The following is a 27,008-nucleotide window of genomic DNA, read 5'->3' as shown; positions in this document are numbered from 1 at the left end:
GAGGCGAATCAGCAAGATGTGACCCGGTGACCTAAAGCCACCTGCTCTTACGTCCTCGAGTGAGACGCTTTGCCTGTAAGGCTTCGGGGAATCTTCAGCTGTGTGAAACTGCAAGTCACGTAAGCTTCCACTGAGCATCTTTCGTAAGGAATAATCACACGCAATAAAGCGTCACGCTTAGCACCTGTTCACTCAGCGCTGTGCGTCTTCCATAAGAGGAGAGCTTCATTAGCAGACTCCAAGGTCCTGCTTTAATTCGAGCAAATAAACGCTTCTGAGCTCAAATCCCGTGATCCTTGTTCTTTGATCTCAGCGATCGCGGTGAGCTGTTTCATTCATTTTCAATGTGCGGTTGTGTGCGCCCTCGCTGACAGGGGTGGTGTCTGAAAGTGAATGGGCATTATGAATCAGACAGATGTACACGTAGCGTGTTTCTCGTCGCAGCAGGAAGCAATGACTTTAAATAGGGGATGTGAAGAAGGAGGGGAACGAGAGCGAGACACATCTGGAAGCGGTGATGACGACACCCAGAGTTCCCTGCACTTTCAATGAGCAGAAAACATGTGGTGTGATTTTGCAAGTCTGAGTATGGCCTCGAAAAAAAAAAACACAGTAATGTTTCGTCAAATTACAAGCAGACAGCAGAGTTCGCTTAGGCTGTTTGGTTCGGTTTTGGTTATCCGGTGTTTTTGGTTTCTGGAGTGAGTCACAGCTTAGGGTGGATCAGACTAAAGGAAGAACCAGCACATGTTGAGTTACTCCGTCTCACCTGGTATGTGGTTTGACATGGCTCATTACCGTATCTGACCAGGTACGGGTAGGAAATGAGACCAAACTTCATATAACCCAGCTCCCTGCTATCAACTGCTCATGATGACATTGGCATGAACAGGATTGTCTTATCTTTTTTTTTCCTTTTAGAACCAGACGTTAAAAAGATATATGGTGCGAGAAGGTTTATTTCACAGATAGAAGAATAGGGGATCTCATGTTTTGGCCTCTTTCCCAATAAAGTGCTACAGCAAAATGTTGCACAAATTATTCTGCCCAAAAGCGCATCGATGCCAACATTTTGGGGCCCTCATTTCTGAGTGCGGCCTCGTCACTTTGCACAAAAACGTCTGCTAAATATGTAAATGTGATAAACCTGTCACCCGATGCTCAGCATGTCCTTCTGAGTAGCGCTTACTGAGGTTTAGTTACGAGTAAGTGGATTTCCTGGAGCAACGGGTCGAGAAATCAGACAGACGTCGGCACGGTTCCCTCTATGTAGACTGCGTGGGATTCTGTGTCTTGAAGATGTGTGGAGGCAAAGAACAAAGCCTGCTGAAATTTGGAGGCAAAACACGCTGCTCCTTCTGCACCAAGCTGTGCGGAAGGCTGTTGCATTTAATCATTTGTTTTTGATTCTTTGAAAACTAGAGATTAACATATAGTATGTGCTTGGAACATCCCTAAATGTGAGCAGTTACCTTGAAGCAAGTTCTGTGTGCAGTTTTTAACATTGAAGACAGTTTAATGAATTGTAATCTGGCATGTTTAGGTTCCAGTACCTGAAAACTGAAAAAAAAGGATTACACACTTTGCGTGTAATTAAGGTGATGTTAATCAAACTAGTTAAATAGGCCTGCCTATCCAATCAATTACAGTACTACGTAGATTTTTGCTTTCCTCTGCAGTAGCTCCCTATTGTGAATTGGACGGGAGCAAAAACATGGAGTGCTGCAGGTCCTTGAGGACCGGAATGGGAAAGACTGAATTGGAGTATGGTGAAAAGCAGTAGGTGTCAACCTTTTTGTACTGCGACCCAGTTTTTACCATCCCAGCTCAGTCGGACCCTATATCAAGTATAGGTTGAAATTAACGCTGTGATTAGGCACGCGGTGCACTCTGCAATTTATGCCAATCTATGCCTATCTCACAAATCTGATTGGATGTGCCAGTGAATTTTAAATGAAGCATTTGCCTTGGATTGGTTGAGTGTTGAGTGACCAAAGATCCATTATATAGCTTAATTCTAGGGTTGGGGCTGGGGAAATCTGATAGTGTATCAGCATAGGAGTGGCTGATTTTAAAAATGCTTACATTTCCAACTCTGCCTCACGACCCTTTCACTTGCTGCGACTCAAATTTGGGTTGCGAACCATGGATTGAGAATCGCTGGTGTAAAGAGATAGGGAACAAACGTATAAATGATTCAGACCTTGGGGTGCAATCTCAGGAAAGCCTAGGCTAGTTATAATCACTTACGCTTGGTCTACACCGAAGTATGGCTTGTCTTCCCTGTCCAGGCAGTGCTGCAAGCTTCATGTTAATCCCACCCACTCACACCCCGATTCAGAGGCGGATTAACCTCCCTGGGGGCTCTGGGCTGACATCAGCATGGACACTCCAGTGTTGCCAATTTAACTAACTGTTCCGGTGTTCCCGAGTTGGCCCTGATGTTTGCCAGGGTCCTAGACTTTAGCACGGGATCGTGATGCATTAATCTGACCTGCCCCTTTGCAAGAATGTGGTCCCAGGATGTAACGACCAGGTGTTTCAGTTACAAACAAAAGAAAAGGAATACCGCTTATATTCAATAATAAAGTGCTGTGGGACGATGGAAATAATGGAGGGAGATCCTACTTTTTTACTGAAGGAGGGTCTTGCCCTTGCATACTGGATGCAGTATAGACATTTGCTGATCTGCTGGAAGCAGGCTATATTCATAATGTATTCTATTGATCTAACAGTTCAGCATTAGCTTAAAGTCCCAGAATCTGGGGAGATGAGTGGTTTTCTGGCTGCTAACAAGATTACTGCCGCTGTTGCTCTCTTGTTGTCTCTCTATCTCTCTCTGTCTCTCTCTCTCTCTCTCTCTCTCTCACACACACACACACACACACATACACAGTCACACACATGCCTGCACACACCCAGACACATATTTGAATCACCGGTTTCCACAGTTCGGTGTTGTGATGAGTGAGGAATGTACAGGTCAAGAGCGACAAGTGCTCTTCATCCCTAACCTTTCCGCTGCAGTGGATCAGCTCCTGTGGCTATTAATTTTGACCCCTCATACAGACACACCCCCCCTTGCAGTTTTTCCACCTCAGGCACCCGCGTGTCTGTCGTCCTCATCACTGACACCCCCCCCCCCACACCACCACCTTCCTCTCAATCACTCGATTCCTGACAAACTCTTGCTTTCCCACAATTTTAAAAATACCCAAAGGGTCAAATTTCATTGGCATTCCAGGAAGTATCTGACATTCATTCATTCATTCACTCACTGACAGATTATTGAGTGATTAGTGATCTTAAAATAGATTCACCAGATCATTATGAGTTCTCTGAACTAAATGGAAATTTACTTTGGCCAGATCAGATAATCCTAATGCAAAGAATTTGAAACATCAGCCTAACTCCATGAATGCAGGTTACGGTGGAAAGAGGTAATATTTGCACAGTGTCATCCATCCACATCTACGTCTGCTCTATGCAGCTTGTCTGCTACCAGAGTCTGTCCACAAAAGACAGCAGCATACCGTAGAACAGAGGTAGATATTTCAGGTCCAGAAAGTAAAAATCCAGACCAAGATTTTGTTTCAACCAACCAGTTGAGTATAAAGAGTAACAGTCACAGAGGACTCAACAGGTTGGTTGAAACAACATCTTGGTCTGGATTTTTACTTTCTGGATCTGAACTCCTCACCGATGCCTTTGAATAAATGCACAGATGTGTGTCAGTTAAAGGCAGGACTGCAGCCGCTAGGCTAGCGGTCGCTGCTGCGCCTGTCAAATTACGGGATGGTATGCTTTCTTCTGTTCTACTCTCGGTTTTCAATCACTCCCTCATGTTGAGAAATGACCTGCTAGACCTTCCCGACAAGCAGACAGCACCAGACCCTTTTTCTGCTTCCTTTGTTCCAGTCAGAGGCTCGCAGGCTGCCAGTTTTGCGAGCAGATCTTTTCCAGTTCCTTCGGACATGAGGACTTAACAGATCTCTGAATTGGCCTTCCAATGATCGGGGCACTACCAAACCAGTTTGGCAGCAGCGGGTATTTAAGAGGTTAATGGATCCTCTTCTGACACAAATGTTCAGATCTCATGAGGTGCCCTACTCTTGTAACCTTAGCTGTGAATTTGCATTTGGGCAAAAGCAGCTACCATTCAAGAAATGTATGAAAGAATAGCCAGTCATGCCCTATGCTTCTTGAAATAGGCTCTAGACCATTGTATAAGTAGTTATGGAAATGTGATGGATTGAGAGATTATGCCTGTAGGGTGTATCCTGTACACATTTTTGTTTAGTCGGCACAAATTTGGGCATTTACATGGATACTATTGGACTGGGAACAGTTAAGACAATGATGATGATGATGATGAAGATGATATTGGTAATTTCATCATTACACATTCAAAGGTCTAATCCTCTTAAGCTGCTTTCAATGCTTCACTTTGGGGGCTATCTCTTGCATGGCTGTTTACAACACATTCTTCAGATGACACGACTTGTAATCATTGAGTCATCCACTAAGTGTGTCTATGGCAGTTTCCCAGTTCAGCCCCTGGGTTCCCTCTGACAGTTCCGATAGGGAGCAAAGATGTGGCAGGGAGCCAGGAGGGAGCAAAAACATGGACCGGTCGTGGGTCCCCAAGGACCGGGTTAGGAATCACTGCTCTATGGATTTGAGGATCACTGGTTCCCTGCTGCTGCAGTGACTCTGTAAATCGCAGTGCACGATGTCCTTTTCCCTCTTTAACATCTGTCACATGCGAGAGTGACTTTTAGGACCTGGAACCGTGACGTCTTACATCCTGGCGTTTCACAGGCGCTACCCTGTGTCACGGACGCTTGTTTTCTGTAGTCCCAAGGCTTAAAGGAAAAAATGATACAAGTCACATCCTTGGGCAGAGACCTGTATGGCTTTGAGATACTCTGCACGGCACCACTGATCAGTATGCTGTTGTCAGACTCATTTGAGCAGGCAGTGTTCAGCCAAATCAGACATGTCGGTCTTTTACTTTGCTTTCTACTGACTTGCAGTATGTGCACTTTGGGATAGCTAGCTATTGACTAGACTTGTAACTGTTTAGCTTTTAGTCACAGCTCCGGTTCCTAACATTACGCAGCTTTCAGGTTGCCGCTTCGGCGGAATGATCAGGGAACCCAGGCCCCGCTGTGGACGTCTGCCCTCCCCTTTCCTGTGCCACCGAAATCCCACGCGATTCACTCGCTGCTGCGGTTTCCTGTTCATTAGTTTATTACATCATTCCTGTAACAGCCGGGCCGCTTCTGGGGGTTCCGTAAGCTTTTCCATGAGTCTTTAGAAATTCTCCATTCCCCACGTGTGGATAAAGCCAGAAAGGTGGCTGGAATAAATCCACTTTGGACTCCCTCGAACACACATGTATTGTATATTGAGGAGAATGTGAATGTTAGAACATGACATCATATTTCTGAGAGATATTGTGTTAGGATGTGACATCACGTACCTGAAAGATGTTATATTAGAACATGACATCATATACCTGGGAACATGGCATATACTTCAAAGATATGTTCGAAAATGGTGTCACATACCTGTTTGAAAAATGCATCACCTCCCTGAAAGATGTTATGTCAGTACATGATATCATATATCTGGGAGATGTTATGTTAGAACATTATCTAGCTGAATGATGTTATATTAGAATATGACATCATATACCTGGAAGATGATATGTAGAAATGTGACATCATATACCTGGGAGATTTTATGTTAGAACATGACATCATATACATGGGAGATGTAGAACATGACATCATATACATCATATACATATACGTCATATACTTGGCGGATGTTATGTTAGAACATGACATCATCTATCTGAAAGATGTTACATTACAAAATGACATCATGTACATGGCAGGGTGTCATCTGTGGTCAATGGTTTGGTGCACCTGACCAGTAATGAAATGAGAAGCAGGTCGGCTTCCAGGATTAACCCCAATCAAATAACTGCAGTTACATCTGGATCTATATATGGTCCCTTCAAACATTAAACTGAATGTCCAGAATGATTACACTTACCTGAGCTGTACCATGGACACCAATCACATCATCTACTCAGGAAGTTCACAATTAAATTATTGAGTTATGCTTTTAGAATATCAGACTGATGCACACACATGCCTGTTGGAGTTCTGCTCATCTATGGCAAAGCTTGTATGTCGTTAGGGGCCAGAGTCTGTGCTCTGTAGGGGTTCGTCCCTTTGGACTTTCGTTGCTTGAGCAGGGTGCCGCTAATGACGTTTTTTTTTTTTCTTTCTTTTTACATGGGGAGAGCCAGCATGGCGGGTTTGTAAATCAGCAGCTTTTCTGCCAAAAATGCAGCGTCTATGAGTTCGGGTACAGTTTACTGGCCAGAAACACAAGCCTGGCGTCAGTATCTGATCTGGCCATCGAGAGTCGATTGTGTAAATAAACTGACTAACTGCAAGTGTTTCATCTCAGTCAGAGGTCAGACATTTCCTGTCTAAGCGACATCCAGTATTTTCTGCTTTACTATATATATATATATATATATAGGAGATATATTAGATTTGTAGCCCTGCCATTTCTTAAATTATTATCGTAATAGTTTTTGATATTTTAAGTTTTGGTTGCATTCAGAAGTAAGCTGCTTGTTTGAGGTTTTGCCATGTTTCTTCACCTCCTCAGTGTTTATGACATTGAGAGAATGGGGTTGGTCTCCTTCATACGTGGAGGACGTCTGTTATTCCCCGTTTTTGGCGTTTGCACTGCGGCCGATGCAGACGGCGCCGTCAAGCTGCTCTATTTAGAGCTACAGCCTGGCTCCTTGGCCTGAAAAGTGTCACGTGACCGTCACATGACTGGCAGCGCCCTTTCATCCAATATCTCATCAGAAATTGCTCTGTGGTCTTTCTGCGGTGACACCGCGGACTCTGGGTGCTGTCCTTATCTCGCCCCTGGTTCTAATGGCCTCTCCATGCAGGGGAAGCTCCTGTGGGAAACGCTGGGAATAAGTCCTGGGCCAGCTGTTTACGCTCGCCCCCACTCCGCTGGAGTGTCTCCCCCCACATACGTGTCTATGCGTGTATGTCGGCTGGTTTCGTGTCTTCATCCTCATGCATGATGGCAGCAGTACGTGGATCTGGCCGTGCAGCCACTGGGTCGTTAATTTCCCGACTCTCGAGATTCTCAGCCCAGGCCTTCAGGGGAACAGTTTCCGCAGTCTTTACAGAGGGTTATGCTAAAGGAGCATATATCGACTATTATCGATTAGGGTCTGCCTCCCTGAGGGGTGAGAGATAAGCGTAGAGGTGCAGTCGCTCTGGTCTGGAGGGGCTTGAGACGGAATGTCCAAGCAGAAAGGTTGACCGTCCCTCCTAGAGGAGGTGGGTCTTATGTCTCAGATTGGGAGGAAGCTGGCTCTCCCTCCAATCACAACTAAGAGTCTCCAAGGTTCTGGTGCCACACGGGTGACCCAGGTTTCCCATAAGATGAAACATATGTGAGGACCTACAGCTGTATCAGATTGGTTATACGCCTTTCTGTTCACTCCTTTCCCCTGGGGTCTCTGTAGAGTCCTTCAACGCGTCCCATCCGCTCAATGGACAGGAGCAGCGAGCTGCGGGTTCCCTACGCTGCACTTAGGCTCCTTCGCACTTGGCGTGGGAAAGATACAAAGAGCACGGATAGGCAGTTATATACGCACCACGGGGCCAATCAGGTCGCTGGAGTCACATCCAATGCTGGAGCATTCCTAGCATCGCCTGGAGAGAGGTGGCGTGATGGAAAGATTTATCTGCATATATCCGCGTTTCCCAATCTGGTCCTCAGGCACCTGCAGACAGTCCATGTTTTTGCCTCCTCCCAGCTCCCAGTCAGACAGGGAGCAAAAATGTAGACCGTTTGTGGCTCCCAGAAGACCGTGTGTATCCAAAATATTAGCCTGAATGAAGTGTCCCCCTGTCCCAAGGGTAGAAGAAGTATCCCATCTCACGCCTTTAAGTGTAACCCTGACATAGGAGTAACATCCTGGAGACCGAGAGGTGTTGGGAATTCCTTTCACCAAGATGGACCAAGGTGTTCTGGTGGCCAGTTTGCACCTCCGCTTGGAGCCACACAGTTGCCATCTCGAGCGGCTGCCAGACATTGCTGTCTGATATCATTTGTTTATGTGGGACATGCTTTAATCCAAAGGAATTTAAGCTGCTCACAACCATACCTGTTTAGACAGCTGTTGCAGTTTCATAAAGCGAGAGTCCTCTCTCAAGGGTACAACAGAAGTCACCTTTCAGGGATTGTGCATAAAGATTCTTTTCCAGGCTGCATATTTTATGACAATGAGCCTCAGATTAGATACTGGCAGAAAGTTTTAGGTCTCTTAACCAGTCAACCCCATTTTCCATTTTCTTACACTTGGGATTGCAGGTTTGTTTAAAATGGGCTAAAATCTGGTGAACAGGACAATTACATGAAGCTGAAATTTACAGGAGCTCTAAGTCTTGGGGGGGGGGGGGGGGGGCTTAACTGAAGTTAATAAATTGCTCTATTGCTATTGTAGGTTGCTGCCAATATAAATGTGAGCTATATTACCAAATAATAATAATTATAATAATAATTATAATGATAATAACATACTTATAGGTGTTTTTGTGTACTCTGGTGTGATGTAAATAGTCTGCTCCTCTGTGTTGAGAAAAATCCTAGTGCAAGAACAGTACTTTTCTGGGGGGTAGTATTTATTTTGGCATCAGAATCTCCCCAGGATCATGTCAGCTTTACAGTCGTGTTCAATGGGGACCGTCTCTTACTGATCTGGGATCTGCCGTCGGCACGTTAATTGGTCTCTGTCCGAAGGCCTTCTCGCACACTTGTAATTGACGGTTAGTCTCACATCCAGTCGTAAGGTAGTAAACCTCATTACCCTCACCTGCCGAAAATACTCACCTTTCAGAAATATACAGTAGGCAGCTTTTCTTTTATTCTAAGATATGATTGGCGGATTGACTCTTTATAGGAAATCACACAATGAGCAGAGTAATAATATATAATATATGTAATAATATATGTGTTTTCTCACTCTGGTGCCCAATAAACTTCTGTTTGTCTCGGCTATGAGGTGATTGATGGATTTGTTATGATGTTGCTCTTTGTTTAAATTTTATATATTTTATTTCTGACTATGGGAGCAGATTTTCGGAGAGTGCACAAATGCCTTCTACAGTGCACGGTTGGGACTCAAAGTGTCCTGTACATAATGAATACATCTGGACAGCAGGGGGCGCAGTAGTTAAGGAACCAGGCTTGAAACCCCCATTAATGGATGTATGTTAGAGGGAAAGCAGTGCAGGTCCATTCAAAGCGAAGTGCGCAGTGGCTGCGGTGGGGATCAGGGATCCCGACTTAATGCCGAGTGGCAGAGAGGTGCAGAAGTGCGCTGTCAGTTCTGTGCTGTATGCTGACCTGTGAGAATGGCACGTGCCTCCCAGCATACTACAATGTTCAATGAGGCCAGTGTTTCGCAACCCAGGCCTCAGGGACCCACAGCTGGTCCATGTTTTTGCTCCCTCCGAAGCTGCCTGCCAGGGAGTCCACATGTTTGCTTCCTTCCAGCTCCCGGTAGCGAAAACGTGAACTGTCTCTGGGATCCCCGAGGACCCGATTGCGAAACACTGCTGTAAAGTGACAAGCTGTGGGGGGGGCCAACAGGACACATATCGGATTCCTCATTCTGTTAGTGTGCGGAGCAACTGAGGGAACAGACTATGAGAACTGGGATATTCGGTCATTCTAATACTTTTATAGGAGAGAAACTGCATTAGCACAATTTATAAATTGGGTTACCCCGCTTATCTAAATATATAAACCTGTATTAGCTGTATGTAATATATAGAATTACATACACAATACACGTCAGCTGAGCAAATATCTGGCTCTATTCTTCCTTTGCAAACTTATTGTCTTCCTCAAATGTGTCAAGTGGTGTTGCTGGTGTACAAAGAGATATGAAACCCCACATTGCTGGATTTATTAAAATTATACTGTAACCATAACTTGGTGTGAGTGCAGCCTGTCCATCAGGCTACTGAACATGTCTGAAGCGGAGCCTGTTGCCCCCAGTTATCGACATTACCTGCAGGTACACTTGTCTAACAGCACACTTCTTAAGAGAATGCCCATTTATCCTCTGAGATGCTATTTCATTTGCCAGGAGCGCTGATATTTCTGTCAAAAGAGCTGACAGAATCTTCTCCTGACACTTTCTGTCGTTTTCTCCAGGGTCCTTCAAGAATGATGCCATCAAGGCGTCGGATATTTTACCGGTACTGAAGGAAAAGGTGGCGTTTGTCTCAGGTACGTACGGCGTGTGCTGTCACATGTGCGTATTACCCCCGAGGTGGGGAGTTCAGTTGCTCGGGGCCCGTCTTGTATTATCGTCCCCTAATAAATTTGTGATTCTGCCTCTAAAACATGCACGCATTGGTATATAAGCCCATGTTGGCGGGGGATGGAATAAAGCAGAAGAGCCTGATGCTGAGAGACCGGAGTCTGTCAGCGCCACCGGAGATGGGATTTACGCTTAACCCAGCTTCTTAATTAATCAGCCTAACTGTGTCTGGGGCGTTATAAAACTCCCATCGACTAACAGTTAAACACTTACATTGCCTTAATCAAATTACCGCAGGTGTGTTTATAGAGAAAAACGCAAACTATGTTCACTTGATGTAATTAAGTTCATGTGTGACCCCAATTTAATCTTTTTATGGCTAATCAGTTATCTAATCTATATGTACTGAGCTCTCCAGGGACTAGTATGGCAAGTAGTCAATTAATCAACAGATTAAACAGTTTAACGGTATATTTAGTTGAGGAATGCTGATTAATCCAGATATTGATACCATTCAGGCCTGAAAAGGTGAGAGACAAGCTCATTACGTGCCCTTGTGCGGCGCCTCTGGTGTGGCCAGTTCTGTTGCAGCCTGCTTCCCCTTTAAAGGTGAACTGTGTGTCTGCTCGCACTTTTCCCATTGCCTTTAAAATCGGAAAGATACAGCGCCGCCCTTGAGGGCCCACTCTGCGCGTGCGGCTTCACGAGCTGCCGTTCCATTAGCTGTTGATTCGCAGCCAGATCTCCAGGTGAGACTGGTTCAGATCCAAAGTGCGTCTTCAGTTAAGTGATTAGGAGGTGCGCTCCCTCTGCTCCTCCCTCGCCTCGGCCCACGGGAGTCCCCTCGGAACCCAGAGCCGGCGATTCCACAGCCCGCCGGGTGCGGCCCTTCATTACCATCTCTTTAGGAGCAACAATTAAACGTGCTGATTGATATCCCCGGGAGCTCTGAGAGAGATGGTGTTATGTTTAATAAAGTGAATGCGGGGGTTTAATCAGAGGTGGGTCATCTTTTAGCCACTAATGGAAATCACAGGCAGGTAGGGGGCAGCCTACTTAAGCAAAGTTAGGGAGATGGATTGTTTTAGTCATTCTTTACTCATTTTTATGAGAAAGTTCCAGAGCTACATCCTACTGGATGGAGACCCTGGGGCAGAGGGATTACATCACAGCTGGCTTGGGAAGTCCCAGGCCCCCTTGAGGAGGTGCTGGAATCTGTTGTGGGGGGAAGGGAGGTCTATGTTTTCCCGGAGAGGCTCAGCAGGAGAGAGAATGGATGGGGGGGATTTTAATGTATGGTCAGGGACCGCTGTGATTGCACTTGTTACTGTGCATCGTGTCCCCATTTCTGTTACTCTGTGGAATCAACATACCGCTTCATCATGGAAACTGACCATCGCTAAATCTAGCGTGGTGTTTTTATGGGTAAAGTGCTGCAAATAAATGTGGAAGATTGTAGGATGTTTGCAGGATGCACTTAACATGCATGACTTCATTATTCTGTTCAATTACCCACAATAGGTTGTTGAAGAGTATTTTCTTTACACACATATTAAAATTATGAAAGAGATTTTCCAAACACATGGCATGAAATGATTAACATTTCGGCATGGAGGCTTTTTCTGCATGCGATATTATAATTGCAGTAAATTCTTCTACAGACCTGGCACAATAAACTCAAGCTCACTGATTGGTGCCGGAGCTGTCAATCACAGCCTGCCTGACCCATTGCCTTTCAGGTGGCCGGGATAAACGGGGCGGTCCGATCTTAACTTTCCCAGCCAGGAGCAACCACGACAGAATAAAGCAGGAAGACCTGCGGAAAATGGTGACCTACCTCTCCACCGTGCCCAGGTAGGAGGACAGGAAGGCAGAGTGACCCCATGGCCGGTAGCCGCTAGCTGATGTCAAGGCCATTGCTGTGCATCATGGGTAATGGTACAAGGCCTTAGCTGGCCCCCGTTTGCTTTCGGTTTGCCTGACGGCACTTAGAGGACTGCGGATCTCAGAGCAGAAGGTGCCATCTTTCCCAGTTTGGGCATCCTCGCCGCGTTGCGTGCGGTCAAGCCGCTTCATATCGTGGCACGGTCCTCGTGGCCAATGGCAAGATATTAAGAGGCTTAAGCGTCACGTGCTGCCAACGCCGTCAGGTTAGCGCGTGGGTGGCGACATGGGGCTGTCGGTGGCTGGGGCGAATGCCAGCTTGTGACGATGTCACTGCCCTGTGAGCTTCTGTCACATATGGCTCGTAGATCCTTATCATGTACAGCTATACATTCGTCTTCTAATCACCGATCCTGAATAGTGCTCTGGGAGGGGAGGGCTGGAGCCTTACCCGCACATGGCAGGGATAGACCCCAAATGGGACGCAGTAAAAATACCTAAAGACACAGACACTCATGCACTACTGAGACGATGGTTAGCTTAACAGCGTGTCATTAAACAGTGGGATGAAACTGGAGTATTTGGGGGAAATCCTCATCTATATGACGAGTTTTTAATATTTAGAAGAATTTCAATAAATACAGTCTTTTGTGTATTTAGGAATTTATATGTAATTAGGCATAAATTTTCCTGCCAGCTAAAGCATGGTTTCTGATACATGCAGAGAAATCAGTGGGATGTAAAAGTGACCAATAGCATCCTCTTTAAACTCGGATATACCCAATGAGAGACAGCTTCACTATATGGTCAAAAAGAATGTGGACACCAGCTTGTCCAACATCTCGTTACGAAAACAAGGATGTTAAGGTGAAGTCAGTCGATTTGCTGTTGCTTTAGTAGCCTCTGCGTCTCTGACAAAGCTTCCCACTAGATGCTGGGACATTGCTGGATTTGCTGCCGTTCATTTTGGATACTGATGTCGGGTCTGTGAGTTTTTGTGGCTGAACAACTGAGCTTCTTCCCAGAGGTTTTGGCCTAATCAGTAACTTCAGTAACTTTGTATTTGACCAGGACAAGTAGGGCAAGATGACGGGCGAACGGACTTGTTGGAAAGATGGCGTCCTATGATGGTGCCAAGTGGAGAGTCACTAACCTCTCCTGTACAACCACCAATTCTGCCGATAATGTTTGTTGCAGGAGATTGTGAGACTGTGTGCTTAATTGTACTCCTGTGTCAGTGGTGGGTGTGGATTAAACTGGAAATTCCTCTGATTAATTGGGGTGTTTGCATACATTTGGCCATATAGTGTACCTGCTTCTGTTGGGGGGGGGAAGGAGCTCTGCAAAAATAGACTAAGAACTCAGCAGTAGGAGTGGCTGACTGTGTGGGCGCAGGGTTTGGGGGGAGGGGCCATGTGGCTGGAAGGTTTAATCCTCTGCCCCCTTCGCACCCTTCCCCAGCGAGGACGTGTGCAAGAGGGGCTTCACGGTGATCATCGACATGCGCGGCTCCAAGTGGGACCTGATCAAGCCCCTGCTGAAGACCCTGCAGGAGGCCTTCCCCGCCGAGATCTGCGTGGCCCTCATCATCAAGCCCGACAACTTCTGGCAGAAGCAGAAGACCAACTTCGGCAGTGCCAAGTTCAGCTTTGAGGTGAGCCCGGCCCAGAATCCCACACTGTGGCGCACCAAAGGATTCTGGGAAATCAGAAGCAGGATAAACAATCAGAATTAGGACAAACAATGAGCTCTGCTTCGTTTGATTTCAATCATGATCTATTATCATTAATCAAGGCTGTACGGAAGTGATGTCTTTATGTCATGCTTTGCAACGTAGCTTTCAACTGAACCTCCAGAAATGGTTTGTGTCAATAAATTTTTATTGTTTCATTTTAAGATTTAATTAATCATAAAAGCCCCTCCTCTGCTTTCCTAATCCTGCCCAGTGATAACTTTCCAGAGTCCATTTAGTCCCACACGTACTTATTTTTGATTTTTTTTCTATCTTTCATATTTTAATATTTCATGCTGATAGAGGTGAGTGTTCTGGAGGGAAGCCACTATGAAGAATGATTTCTCTACAGTTAATCATATTTAATTGCATTTTAAATTAGCGCAACAGAAGAGGAAGAGCGGGTGAAGTGGGGATGAAATTTGTTTTCCGCATCTGTGGATTTGAGGCAGAAATCGCCGGGTTGATGGTCATTCCTCAGTGGGGCACCTGGATCATTCTGGAACACCCACATCGGCTGAAAAACATGTACCAACTATTAACATATTTAACAGTAAAACCACTTTGAAGCAACATATATTAAATAGACAAAACAAAACAATGCTGCAGTCATTATGTACGAGCAGTTGTATCACAGCATCGTGCAAACATGGGCAATCAGAACAGGCTAAACATGGTGAATGGATAGATCAAAAAATTAGTACCTTTCAAAAAGACCGTGAATCTTGGAATACCTCTCAAAATTCTTTACAGTATTGCTAATATATACGCACACACTTAACTAATACGGCTATCTTCCATCCATCCATCCATCCATCTTCGGTAACTGCTTCTCCTATTCATGGTCACAGGGGGTCTGGAACCTATGGGCACAAGGCAGGATGGGGTGCCAACCCATGACAGGGCTCACTCACACACACCTACAGGCAATTTGGTAACTCAAATCAACCTCAGCATGTTTTTGCACTGTGGGGGGAGAGAATCCCATGACGACACAAGAATAACATGCAAACTCCAGCCATGGCAGCAACTCGTACCTGGTCCCAGAGGTGTGAGGCTACAATGCTAACCACCGTACCATCCTCATATGAGTTTTAATTATACTCATCGTATTATTGGCTAATTGTATTTATAAGCAGAGGTGCACGCCGGCCGCTACCCCCCACGGCTGTACAGTGACCCCCTGTTCCCTCCTCCTGCTTTCTCAGACCAGCATGGTGTCTGTGGAGGGGCTCACGAAGCTGGTGGACCCTTCCCAGCTGACAGACGACTTCGACGGCTCACTGGAGTACGACCACGAGGAGTGGCTGGAGCTGCGCGTGTCCCTGGAGGAGTTCATCGGCAACGCCTCACACCTCCTCTCCCGTCTGGAGGAGCTGCAGGAGCAGTTGGCGAAGAAGGAGTTCCCCGTGGACGTGGATGGAGCCCGGCGCCTCATCGAGGAGCACGCACATTTGAAGAAACTGGTAGTGAAGGCGCCCGTGGAAGAGCTGGACCGCGAGGGCCAGAGGCTGCTTCAATGCATTCGCGGGGGTGGGCCCGGGGGCGGGACAGGGGGTGGGGCTGCGGCTGGGGGAGGGGCCGAGGCCAGTGGCGGGGGCTTCTCTGGACGTGGTCGGGCCTCCGGACGTGCTGACTTCCAGAGTCTGGTGCCCAAGGTCACCACCCTGCTAGACAAGCTGCACTCTACGCGGCAGCATCTGCACCAGATGTGGCACGTGCGCAAGCTGAAGCTGGACCAGTGCTTCCAGCTGCGGCTCTTCGAGCAGGACGCTGAGAAGGTGAGTACGGCGGCCCTGAGAGTGCGACACTGAGTAGGGGAGTGCGGCGGCCCTGAGAGTGCGACGCTGAGTAGGGGAGTGCAGAGGTCCTGAGAGTGCGACGCTGAGAAGGGGAGTGTGGCGGCCCTGAGAGTGCGACGCTGAGTAGGGGAGTGTGGCGGCCCTGAGAGTGCGACACTGAGTAGGGGAGTGCAGAGGTCCTGAGAGTGCAATGCTGAGTAGGGGAGTGTGGCGGCCCTGAGAGTGCGACGCTGAGTAGGGGAGTGCAGAGGCCCTGAGAGTGCGACACTGAGTAGGGGAGTGCAGAGGTCCTGAGAGTGCGACGCTGAGAAGGGGAGTGTGGCGGCCCTGAGAGTGCAATGCTGAGTAGGGGAGTGTGGCGGCCCTGAGAGTGCGACACTGAGTAGGGGAGTGCAGAGGTCCTGAGAGTGCGACGCTGAGAAGGGGAGTGTGGCGGCCCTGAGAGTGCAATGCTGAGTAGGGGAGTGCTCTGAGGTCATTTCCTGTGCTTGTCCACTGGTCACTTTGGCCACACCTCCCCGATGGAGGTCTGAATCTCTCCCCTAGGGTGTCCCCCTGATTTGTGTCCTATACAGCCTAGGATAGGCTTAAGATGGATGGATGGATGGATGGGGGACAAACCCAACTAAAGTCTGTCTCTGTCACATGTTATTTTAGTTAACGGTAAAATCTTAAGAAAAGTTTTTACTTTAGCCATCAATAATAAATAATAGTTATAATTTCGATACAAATGAAATATTAAATAATTTCAGCACATATTGTGGTATTTCAGGCCCAAGCCTATGGACTTTAAATGCTAATATCTCAGAACTGAAGAAACAGTGAGTTCAAAAACTGTTTCCAAAGTGCACTTCTGCCTTTGAGTGAGCCGTCATGGAGCTCGCCATGTCATTAAGGCTTGACTGGCTGCCCTAGCTACTGAGAACCGACTTCAATGTGACTGCAGACTCCCCACGGCCCCATCGTTCCACCAGAACAGGCCACTTGACAGAGAAAAGGGGCCGCTGCACCCGCAGGCACAATTCTCCACGCACGTTTCACATCGGAAAGGCTGCCATGGAGAGGAGGGAGCCCCGCAGTCAGAGGAGTAAGATTTCCTCTGCAGGAGAAGGGAGCCAAGCATCAAAAGGGCAATAATGATAAGCGGTGTAGGCCTGGGGGGGGGTGTCTTCTCAGCCTCAAATTCTTCGCCGCCCCGCAAAAACGAATCACATCTCCGGCTGGCAGGCAGACGAGCATCTGAGCTCCTTTCCTGAAGACTGGAATTTCTGTTCAAAAGCTGTGGGGTTTATAAGTTGTGGTCTCCTCATGACGTTAGAGGAGTTGGAGCCCAGAGGAAGGCCTTTTAAGTCGCGGGAGAGCTTTATGATGAGTGTACAACATTTGAGGGAAGCAGTGCTACGTCTGGTGCTATACAAACTCCCCGTTGGTGAGGATATGAGATTTCAGATAAATTAATTCTACTGAACGTTTCTCAGTGGCATCCAGTTCAGGGTGGTCCTTGGCTTGTGTCCCATGGGTCCTGGGTTGCGCTCAAGGCTCAGTGAGACCCTGTGTGGGATCATATGGGTGGGTGATAGATGGATGGATGTTTAGATGCACATTCCTCTCTGTTTACTCCAGTGTCACCAGTGGTCGGGGCTACACAGGCAAAGGCTTGACCTGAAAATCACAGGAGGATTTCTCTGATTATAAATGCTGCTGGTGTGAGCGTTTGCATACGTCTTTGGGTTTGGTAGCTACGTAGCTCCCCTGTGACTTTCCCAGAATTCTGAAATGGTAACGACCGTCCTATCGAATGCACGCTTTTGCCGCCCCCTGGCACCCCGTAGCGGCGGTACAGTTGTACGCTGTGAGCACTGACAACACACTTTCCCTTTTTGCTTGCTAGAGAAAGGGTTTCCAATGCGATTCACTGGCGATGATATCTGCAGAGGCGATGTGCTTTTGTCTTAGGCAACTGTTTTCCGGGGGAAACCCTTCTCCCCCATCGTAGAATACAATGAGTTATCTGCAGAATCTGACTTGCGTAAGGCCTTATCTCGTGTATCTATAGCTCGTGTAGCCTAGCTTGGGAAGCAGAGGACACAAATGCGGCCTCAATGTGGATGGAATGTCAGTCAGTCACATGTACCCACACTCTTAAGGTGATGATACACAGGGCAACATTTTGAGCCCTATTACTGGGCAATTGCCAACCAGAAGAGATAAAGGGCAACTCTTTAACAGTTGCCTGCTGCCGATTCAAGTTTTTCACATATATATTTGTTCCACAATATCAATGAGAAAGTACACCAGCCTAGTATTGGGGTCAAGACCACCTAACCTGAGACCGAGTCAAGACCAAGACCAGGGCATACCAAGACCAAGTCAAGACCAAGACCGAAGGGAGGAGAGACCAAGACCAAACCAATGCGAGACCATTTTCAAGACCATTGCTGTAATCATAATAATTATGTAGGCTGATATTTACAGTAGTCTTCTGTTAAAAAGATGATATTGTTTTTACAACAGTTCTATATTACTAACCTTTAGGAAGATAAGATATTACTTAGATATTACTTACGGTTTCCAACTTTTGGAAATTAAAATAAGGAACAAACTTTTTTTTTATTTGCAGACTTTTATCTCTATGTCTAAGTTGTAAGACGTCCTTTGTTGCAACCACTTGAACCTTTAAACATTTAGTACAAAAGTATGTACAAGCCTGTGTGCATGGACTTAGTTTACCAAAGATTACCAAATATAAGATTTGAATGTATGTTTTATATATTATTTAAAATAAAACAGCAGTATTTAGAAATATAACTGAAGTATAAAATATATATTTTATCCACAGTAAATTGTAAAACCTGTGAAAGAAAGAACAGGCATCCTCTGCTGTCTGTCACGTTTTTCTGCTATGTGTTGATTAACGTTACAAATTCCTCCGTGAGTAAATCTGAACCCTGTGTCAGACCAAGCAGAGCGCCCAGCAGACTCAGACATCCTCCCTCTCACGTCACAACCACAGGCAACAGCCTCTGTGTTTTTGCAGGTTTTCATTCTTTTTGCTTGTGAGATCTTTCTTTTAAATCTCGCGCTGCTGTTAGGCGTATCATAGCAACGCTGGCGGTTGTCTCTTTTCATTGGATGTAGGTGACTCAACTCGTGACTTATGACCAATGAGGGATGTGTTTTGTTGTTGGATGGATGTGAAACGCAACCAGAGCCACAGGGAGAGTCGGTCTGCTCCTAATTTCATCACACCTGTTTCATTCATCATCTGTATTTAGATTTACACAGACTCTTCAAAATACGGAACAAATTGTGGTCTCGGCTGCTCTTGAGAAAAAATCCCGAGTCCAGCACGTCTGTGACCGAGACAAGACCGAGACATTGAAAACATGGTCTCGAGATCAAGACCGATCTCGAGTACTACAACACGACACCAGCCACATCGGTCAGCAAGAAGTTACCCTGTATCATCACCCATACACTATGACATCATTGCACCTAACTACACATCTTTGAGTAGTGGGAGGAAATGTGCAGAAGCTCAGGGAAATTTTGCACACTGCATGTACCCAGGAGCAGGGAGAGATCTCGAAACCTCCAATCCTGAAGGTGCGAGGCTGTGATGCTACTCTTTGAGTCACCTGTGCTGCCAGTGGCTATTTTCAGATGAAAACACTGTTTTAAGAGTAACCCCAAAACGCAGGACAGGCTTATTTATGCTTTTGCAGTCGAGCAGCAGAACCTGTCCCCTGATTTCTCTCAGTAATGAGGCAGAAGAATGCTGAACAGAAGCATACAGAGCCTAATGCAGCCATGTAACCATGGCAACCGAAAACGCCGCACGGTCGGCCGCCCCAAACAAGACCTGGGCGTCCCCACGACGGCGGCATCAAAGCGGGAGTCTTGCTGGTTGCCGGGCTGCAGAGGCACAGCAGTGATATTCGGCGACACAGACCTGTAGATTAAACATCTAGCGACTCATTTAGCGGGGTCCGGTCTCCCGGAGGGGCCGGCTGATGACACATTCTTGTTTGCTGGCCCGGAGGGGTGTACCATCTGCCGAATTGCGAATGTGGAAGCGCGTGAGGGATCGCCCCGTCCGGATCTGCCACATCAGGCTCTTTCATTAAAGGGGACCTGCTCGTGACCAGAGCAGCTGTCCTTCTGGCTGGCCGCAGTGGTCACTTCCGCATCCATGATGTCCCACTGCAGCAGGCTCCTGAGCTGGAGGATGAGGGCCTGCTGTTCATTTGTCAGCTAATGACCCCCCTTGTCTGCCCAGGATGCTGAATCGTGGGCCTTCAGCTGTCCACAAACAGGGGCCCTTCACAGCACAAGGCCTGCCTTCAGAGCAGAGTACAAAAGAGCAATTTGGAGATGTTTTACTCAAACCCCCCCCAGTGTTTCTCACTGATGGGTCGGCCTAAAGCAAAAATGGACAATTGATACCTATTACTCTTTGTCTCCTGGCGGAACTCGTCCCCAGCGAGGTCGGTCGATGCCGCATAATGATAACCTTGCACTGTTCAAATGATATTCACATGATATTTGCTGCAGGCCAAGGCAGGCCGACATTTCACAGGCTGATATTTTGGGATTTCTGACGTTGTTTATACATTGTCGAAAAATAATCATCATAAAAGCTTTTAGGCTGTATTTATGGAGAGGAAAGGGACCGTTTTTACATGTTAGTAGAAGTCTAGCTTCCTTAGTATTGTACTCCAAACACCTGGAGAGGTTAATGCGATAGTGAAGATCAGCCTGAAGGCCCGTCAAGCAAGACAGCTACACGTCATTCACTTTTCACCGCCTCACTCTCCTCTCCTTGCAGATGTTCGACTGGATCAGTCACAACAAGGAGCTGTTCCTGCAGAGCCACACGGAGATAGGAGTCAGCTACCAGCACGCCATGGACCTCCAGACGCAACACAACCACTTCGCCATGAACTCTATGGTAGGTCAGCCTGGTGGGAGCTGGCAGATCTCCAGGGGGGAGGCGTGGCCTAAAAACATCCGCAAAGAGCAGGGCAATGAGCTCATGAAGAACACCCCCATGTTGACTTGCATTTATTTACTTACAGCATGTATTGTAATTGCACGGTGATGCGGTTACACTTATGTTCCCGCTCTGGCCATAAGGGGATGTTAAAGGGGAAGATCGTCACGGGCCCAGATACTTGGGTCCCTTTGAGTGTCATGGTAGCTTTGGTCTGGAGGGGGCATTTAGTAGAATTTTTTAAAGGCCCAGCCATGTCTGTGTGCAGCCTTGCCCCCAGCCATGTGACCCCCCCCCCCAGCACCAATGGCATTTCAGTGGAGCCTTTTTTTCCCAGAATGCCATTATTAGATGGCCAGTCTGACTGACAGACAGCTGACTGGCAGAAAAACACACGGTCCCACCTCGGTACCAGAACGTAGAGTCACACGGTGCAAGGTTTGGGACTCCCTGGCATGTTGGATGAAAGTGTCTCCTCCTGAGCAAGTGACTGAAGGAAGGAACCATGGAGAATTTGGTCCGGTTCATATATGGGCATGGGCCACTAGCCCCACCCCCTTATCTGCCACCTCTGGCTTGCCTCTTTCAGCAGTGCAGCAGTGTCTTCTCTAGTCCCGCCCCCTTTACTGACTGGCACCTTTGCATTCCGGGGCAGTTATTCCTCTGGTCCAGCCCAACAGTTTGATTATGTAACTCAACCGCAGATAAAAGGACACAGACTGATTAAAAATGGCTCAGCACCTAACTGGCCATTTGCCTTGTTGTTGCAGAGGCACATCAGGGCTGAAGCTGTGGCCTGGTCACAGATGAACGGCCCGTCGCCGCTGATGTGAATCTGGTCACGGGCCGCGGACAGGGGGATGATGGCGGGAGCGAGTGGAGGAGTGCCAGGGGTCCTGCTGGGGAGGGAAGGCAGATGGTCGTGCAGGGCGTGCGAGCGAGTGCGCGCCTGTGTGTGGGCGGATCAAATGCCTGAGGGGCGGCTGGGGGGCAGAGTGTCTCCTCACAGTCATGCAGAGTCCACTGGCTTCGCTAACCCCACCCAGTGAATCTCCCTTTGAGGCTGTTGATAACGAATCCCACGGGCAGCCATACTGTGACCCCCAGCTTTGATTCAAAGCTAGAGCCTAGTATGGTCAGTCTGAGGTACTGAGGCTTCTGAAGGATGGTCATAGTTTCTCTGAATATTATTAATAGCATTTGTTTTTTAATTCCAGGGAGTGTTGTTATTTAGGGTGGTGCAGTGCTTAGCACTGTTGCCTCACACCTGTAGGACCAGGATTCAAGTTCCATATATGTGAATAGAGGTGGAGATTTCAGGTCCAGAGAATACAAATCTAGACCAAGATTTTGTTTCAGCCAACCAGATGAGTCCTCTGTGACTGTGACTCTTTATGCTGAACTGGTTGGTTGAAACAAAATCTTGGTCTGGCTTTGTACTCTCTGAACCTGAAATACCCACCTGTGTGTGTGAAGTTTGCGTATTTCCCCATGTCGTCATGCGGTTTCCTCCAAGTACTCTGGTTTCCCCCCACAGTCCAAAAACATGCTTGGAGTTATAAAATTGCTCATAGGTGTGCTTGTGAGAGTGACTGATGTGTGAGCATTCCCTGCGATGGGTTGGCACCCCATTCTGAGTTGTCCACTCCCATGTGCCTGTAGGCTCTTGGATAGTGTGTGGATGTCCCATAACCTTGAATCGGATAAGCAGTAATAGAAGATAGATATTCATGATTGATATCCATCAGTACGACATCAGTCGCCTTGCAGACAGGCCTGTGATCAGAAGGGTTAGAGATGTTGACCGAAATACACCGGGTCCCATTATACCAGTGACATGTGCCTTCCATGCCCCCCCCTTCCCAGAATGCCTACGTAAACATCAGCCGCATCGTGTCGGTGGCTACCCGCCTGAGCGAGGCGGGCCACTACGCCTCTCAGCAGATCAAGCAGATCTCGGGCCAGCTGGACCAAGAGTGGAAGAGCTTCGCCGCCGCCCTGGATGAGCGCAGCACCATCCTCACCATGTCCTCCGTCTTCCACCAGAAGGCCGAGCAGGTAGCTCCCTAGGATGCCTCCTTGGGCAGGGGCCGGTTGGGGGCATGAGGCTTGAGTTCCACATCAGCAGCAGTGGTTTGTGGCAACTGCAACTCCTACCTGGGTGGGCGGGTGCTCCAGTTGCTAAAGGAGGTAGCAGCACGGGCTACGTGACATCCACTCGCTAATTATAACCTGTCCCGCCCACCCCTCCCCCCAGTTCCTGTCCGGTGTCGAGGCCTGGTGCAAAATGTGCAGCGACGGGGGGCTGCCCTCGGAGATGCAGGAGCTGGAGATGGCCATCCACCACCACCAGACGCTGTACGAGCAGGTCACCCAGGCCTATGCTGAGGTGAGGCTCCGCCCACGCCGCCTAACGCCACCCACGCCGCCCACGCCACCCACACCACCCCTCGCTTCTCACCTCTCGTCTGCCCACACGGGCACTTCTCACCCTGCCTTTGCGAATGTGCTTATCTTAGTATCTCTAAGCGGCTTTTTCCTCACGCAGGAAACCCTGATAGAGGAAGGGCTGTGGGGGCCGGTGACCGGAAACTGAAACGTTAGCAAAGCCTTCAGTAATGCATCAGCACCCTGAATGATTTGGATTTATTGCGATTATCACTCAACTAGCCCTTTGGCCCCGAGCACTAAATAAGCTGATCCTAATGTATCCGAAACAAACAATATTGATTTTTACGACAAGATCCTTATAGCCCTCAAGGGATGATAGACAACACGGAAATGACAGCGTATATGAAGGTAGATTTACTGGAATGTTTACCGGAAGGGCTCATTGCTGGACAAGCTGTCAGATTTTGCTGAACTTTCCTTTTTTTGTCCGGATGCAACAATATTCTGAGCTTAAGTTTTTTATGTTACGATCTTTGTGGTTTATGGCCAAATCAGGAAAAGGTTTTGGACCACCGATGCATATATTACTGACACGCATTTTAACCCTTATACCGTGAACGAAGTACACATTCAGTTAAAATACAATAGGTAAGCATTTGCGCTGTTACGACAAGAAATTCTTGCGCATATCGCTTTATACAGCAAATGTGTATTTGTGCCAGTTATGCTAATTCCTGTGTACATACGAACAAAAAAAGAATAGTGCATCCAAACACAATTTAATCTGAATGTCAGCGTGCCTCTTGTCTTGTTTGTATTATATATCATGTCCTCCATGCATTGTTCCCGTTCGGCCGTCAGCAGAACAGGAAGGATGGATGAAGGCTTTGTTCTTCATTGTTACCCATTTCATTGAAAATGTCCCGTTATTGTTTTGCCGCTCGTTTCCTTTGTGCGGCGGCCTACGTGGTTTAATTTAATTAAATCTGGTGTATGAATGGCGTGTCTTTTATGCGCCCCCCAGGTCAGTCAGGACGGCAAGGCGCTGCTGGATGTCCTGCAGCGTCCCCTGAGCCCCGGGAACTCGGAGTCGCTGACGGCCACGGCCAACTACTCCAAGGCGGTGCACTGCGTGCTGGACGTGGTGCATGAGGTGCTGCACCACCAGCGCCGCCTAGAGGGCATCTGGCAGCACCGCAAGGTCCGGCTGCACCAGCGGCTGCAGCTCTGCGTCTTCCAGCAGGACGTGCAGCAGGTAGGGGGGGGGGGGGGGGGGGGGCTTAGGCCAGTTCCCTTCTCCTTTCGCTTGATTTACTCCAGGACCTGCAGGTGGAGAAGGTACATGAAATACCCACCCTTAACATCCAAGAGACTGCAGAGTAATAATGAAACGAAAGCAAACAAAGGGCCCTCAAGGACCAGTATTAAATAGGTTTGATCCCAGTGTTTCACTGGGTCAGTCCCCCAATGCTAGACTCATACATCATGGCTGGAGTGTCAGGCTGATGTTATATTGCAGCTGAAAAACACTGTGCTTGAGTCACCAGGTGGGGGGGAGGGAGGCAGTATGGAGGAAAACTTCCTCCTTCCCAGTTATAGATTAAATTCATCCACTGGTTCCCAGTCCATCCATGTGCAGATCTCACTGCGTCGATGTAAACTAGTTTCCTACAAAACTGTGAAGTGGTTTCTTCAATTTGCCTATAGTGTGTGAATGTGATAAAAACCTGTTATTATGACGTTGAGGGGACCTTTTTTCAGGTCCCCACAAAGATCCATGACTGCAAGCATAAAGCAAAAAAATGCCAAAGGTCTCGTATTTTGTTTGGTTACTGATGGTTATGGTTAGGGCTGGGTAGGGGGTAAGGTCGTCATAATTAGCATTAGCATGTTTCCCATAGAAATGGATGAGTGGTCCCCAAAATGATATGAGTGCACGACTCTGTGTGTGTGTGTGTGTGTGTGTGTGTGATCACTGCAATGGACTGTCAGCATGCCCACTGCCTCGTGCTCAGTGCTTCCTGAGACAATCCCCAGACTCACCACCTCCCTGCACTGAGTAGGCGTACAAACGGGAATCACGACGGCTGTCTAATCAAAAAGGCACTTTGTCAGTAATTTCCTCAAATACACAGAAATATCTCCTGTGACACAGCAGTGCTGTATTTTGGCATGATTAATATCCCCCCCCCCCCCCCTCCCCCAAGTCCTGATTATGAACGGTGGAGCGAGGCTGGGTTTGAGTGTACAGGGATGGGGGTCCTCAGTGGGGTCGTGCTAGCCCCCAGTGCCGAAATCAAGAACTGGAGCTGAAGAAACCCTGGCCTGCACTGGGGATGGAGGACCGGGATGCGGTTGACTTTGCTCTCCTAACTTGACGAATAATTACTAGGCTTATGAATACTGAGGGTGCTTCAGGTGAGCAGGCAGTATCATGTGATCCTGTGCCTTAGTGTGTGAGTGCAGGAAGTACATTTGTGTATTATATATCACAGCGTGAGTGTGTATACTGCGTGCTGCGTGTGTATACTGCGTGTAGTTTTGCCAGGGAGTGTATGTGAGATGTCTGGCTGTCTTTGCATGGTGCATGAAATGCGTGTTAATGCCAGTGTGTAAAAACCTCTCCACTGGGTTAGGAGCATTAGTGTCACCACAGTGGTGCTTGGCTGACACCTGGACCTCGATTGATCCCCAGGTTTGTGCAAAAAATGTAATTTTCCTGAAAGTGTGTGCCACCAGCAGGCGCCAGCGAGGTGCGTTAAGCCGTCGGAGCGGTGAGATGCTTCAGAAACTGTGTGCTGTGCTGAAAGATATCAAATTAGGGCAAATCTCCCTTTGAGGTGGCGAACCTGCAGACAAAATAGGCAATTTCAGGAGCTGTGGGCTCCTGTAATAAGAAATGCAGGTTCGGGGGGGGGGGAGCTGTGGGCTCCTGTAATAAGAAATGCAGGTTCGGGGGGGGGGGGAGCTGTGGGCTCCTGTAATAAGAAATGCAGGTTCGGGGGGGGGGGCTGTGATACATGTGGCTGAGGCATTCGAGGTGACATTTTGTTGCCATGTAGTGATGTTGCTCATTACTGTCTGATTCTCGTTTGCCATCACTCTGTTTGCTGCAGAATTCCTGCGGGCAGACAACGTTGCCCTTTATATCCCAGCCTGGGGGGCGGGGTCTCGGCGGGGCTAATTCACTAACGCCCTTGTGTATTTCTGGCTGGAGTGAGGTGCTGTCAGGAGAAGTGGGGAATCTTATCCAGACAGAGGATACTCTGCTTTGGATCTTCCTGAGGGAGACCCAGCAAAAATTTCCCATGGCCCAAACGCACTGATCAGAACGGAGGGTTCTGGAGAGGGTGGGATCGGATCACCGAGGGGGTGGATTTCAACCTTTTTAATGGTGGGATCTAGATCCCTAACAGGGTGGATTTAAACCATTTTAATGCTGGGATCCGGATCCCCAATGGGGTGGATTTAAACCTTTTTAATGGTGGGATTTAGATCCCTAACAGGGTGGATTTAAACCTTTTTAATGGTGGGATCTGGATCCCTAACAGGGTGGATTTAAACCTTTTTAATGGTGGAATCCAGATCCCCAACGGGGTGGAATTAATCCCCTTCTGGAAGCATCAGGCATGCAGACCTGGCAGGATACTTTTGCTCCACTTCCTACAGCCAACGCTGAAGTGTTCATCTCATTTCACAACACGAGGAAGGTGTCCTCTCAGGTTCTGGGAACTGCTTTGCTTATACGAGCAGAGGAGAGCACCTCTCTGAGACCTAGGCGTCATGGCGTCCCCAGACTGTCTAACGATTGCC

At 47.8% G+C, this 27,008-nt stretch overlaps 1 protein-coding gene across 4 annotated transcripts in view; it reads left to right on the top strand.

Annotated features, from left to right (window-relative positions):
• The window catches only part of LOC125710259 (kalirin-like), a 143,655-nt gene that overhangs the window by 37,525 nt on the left and 79,122 nt on the right, over positions 1–27,008 (top strand). For all 4 annotated transcript variants that reach the window (XM_048979810.1, XM_048979811.1, XM_048979812.1 and 1 more), the window contains exons 2-9: positions 10,285–10,359; positions 12,133–12,247; positions 13,739–13,931; positions 15,218–15,790; positions 20,640–20,762; positions 22,671–22,862; positions 23,062–23,193; positions 24,220–24,450. In XM_048979810.1, the coding sequence (XP_048835767.1) occupies positions 10,285–10,359; positions 12,133–12,247; positions 13,739–13,931; positions 15,218–15,790; positions 20,640–20,762; positions 22,671–22,862; positions 23,062–23,193; positions 24,220–24,450 (1,634 nt within the window). The remainder of the gene's footprint in view (positions 1–10,284; positions 10,360–12,132; positions 12,248–13,738; positions 13,932–15,217; positions 15,791–20,639; positions 20,763–22,670; positions 22,863–23,061; positions 23,194–24,219; positions 24,451–27,008) is intronic.

This window comes from Brienomyrus brachyistius, chromosome 16 (genome assembly GCF_023856365.1).
Source record: "Brienomyrus brachyistius isolate T26 chromosome 16, BBRACH_0.4, whole genome shotgun sequence".
In the NCBI taxonomy this organism is placed as follows: Eukaryota; Metazoa; Chordata; class Actinopteri; order Osteoglossiformes; family Mormyridae; genus Brienomyrus; species Brienomyrus brachyistius.
The sequence above is the reverse complement of the archived record's forward strand: the minus strand, read 5'-3'. Positions and strand labels throughout refer to the sequence as shown.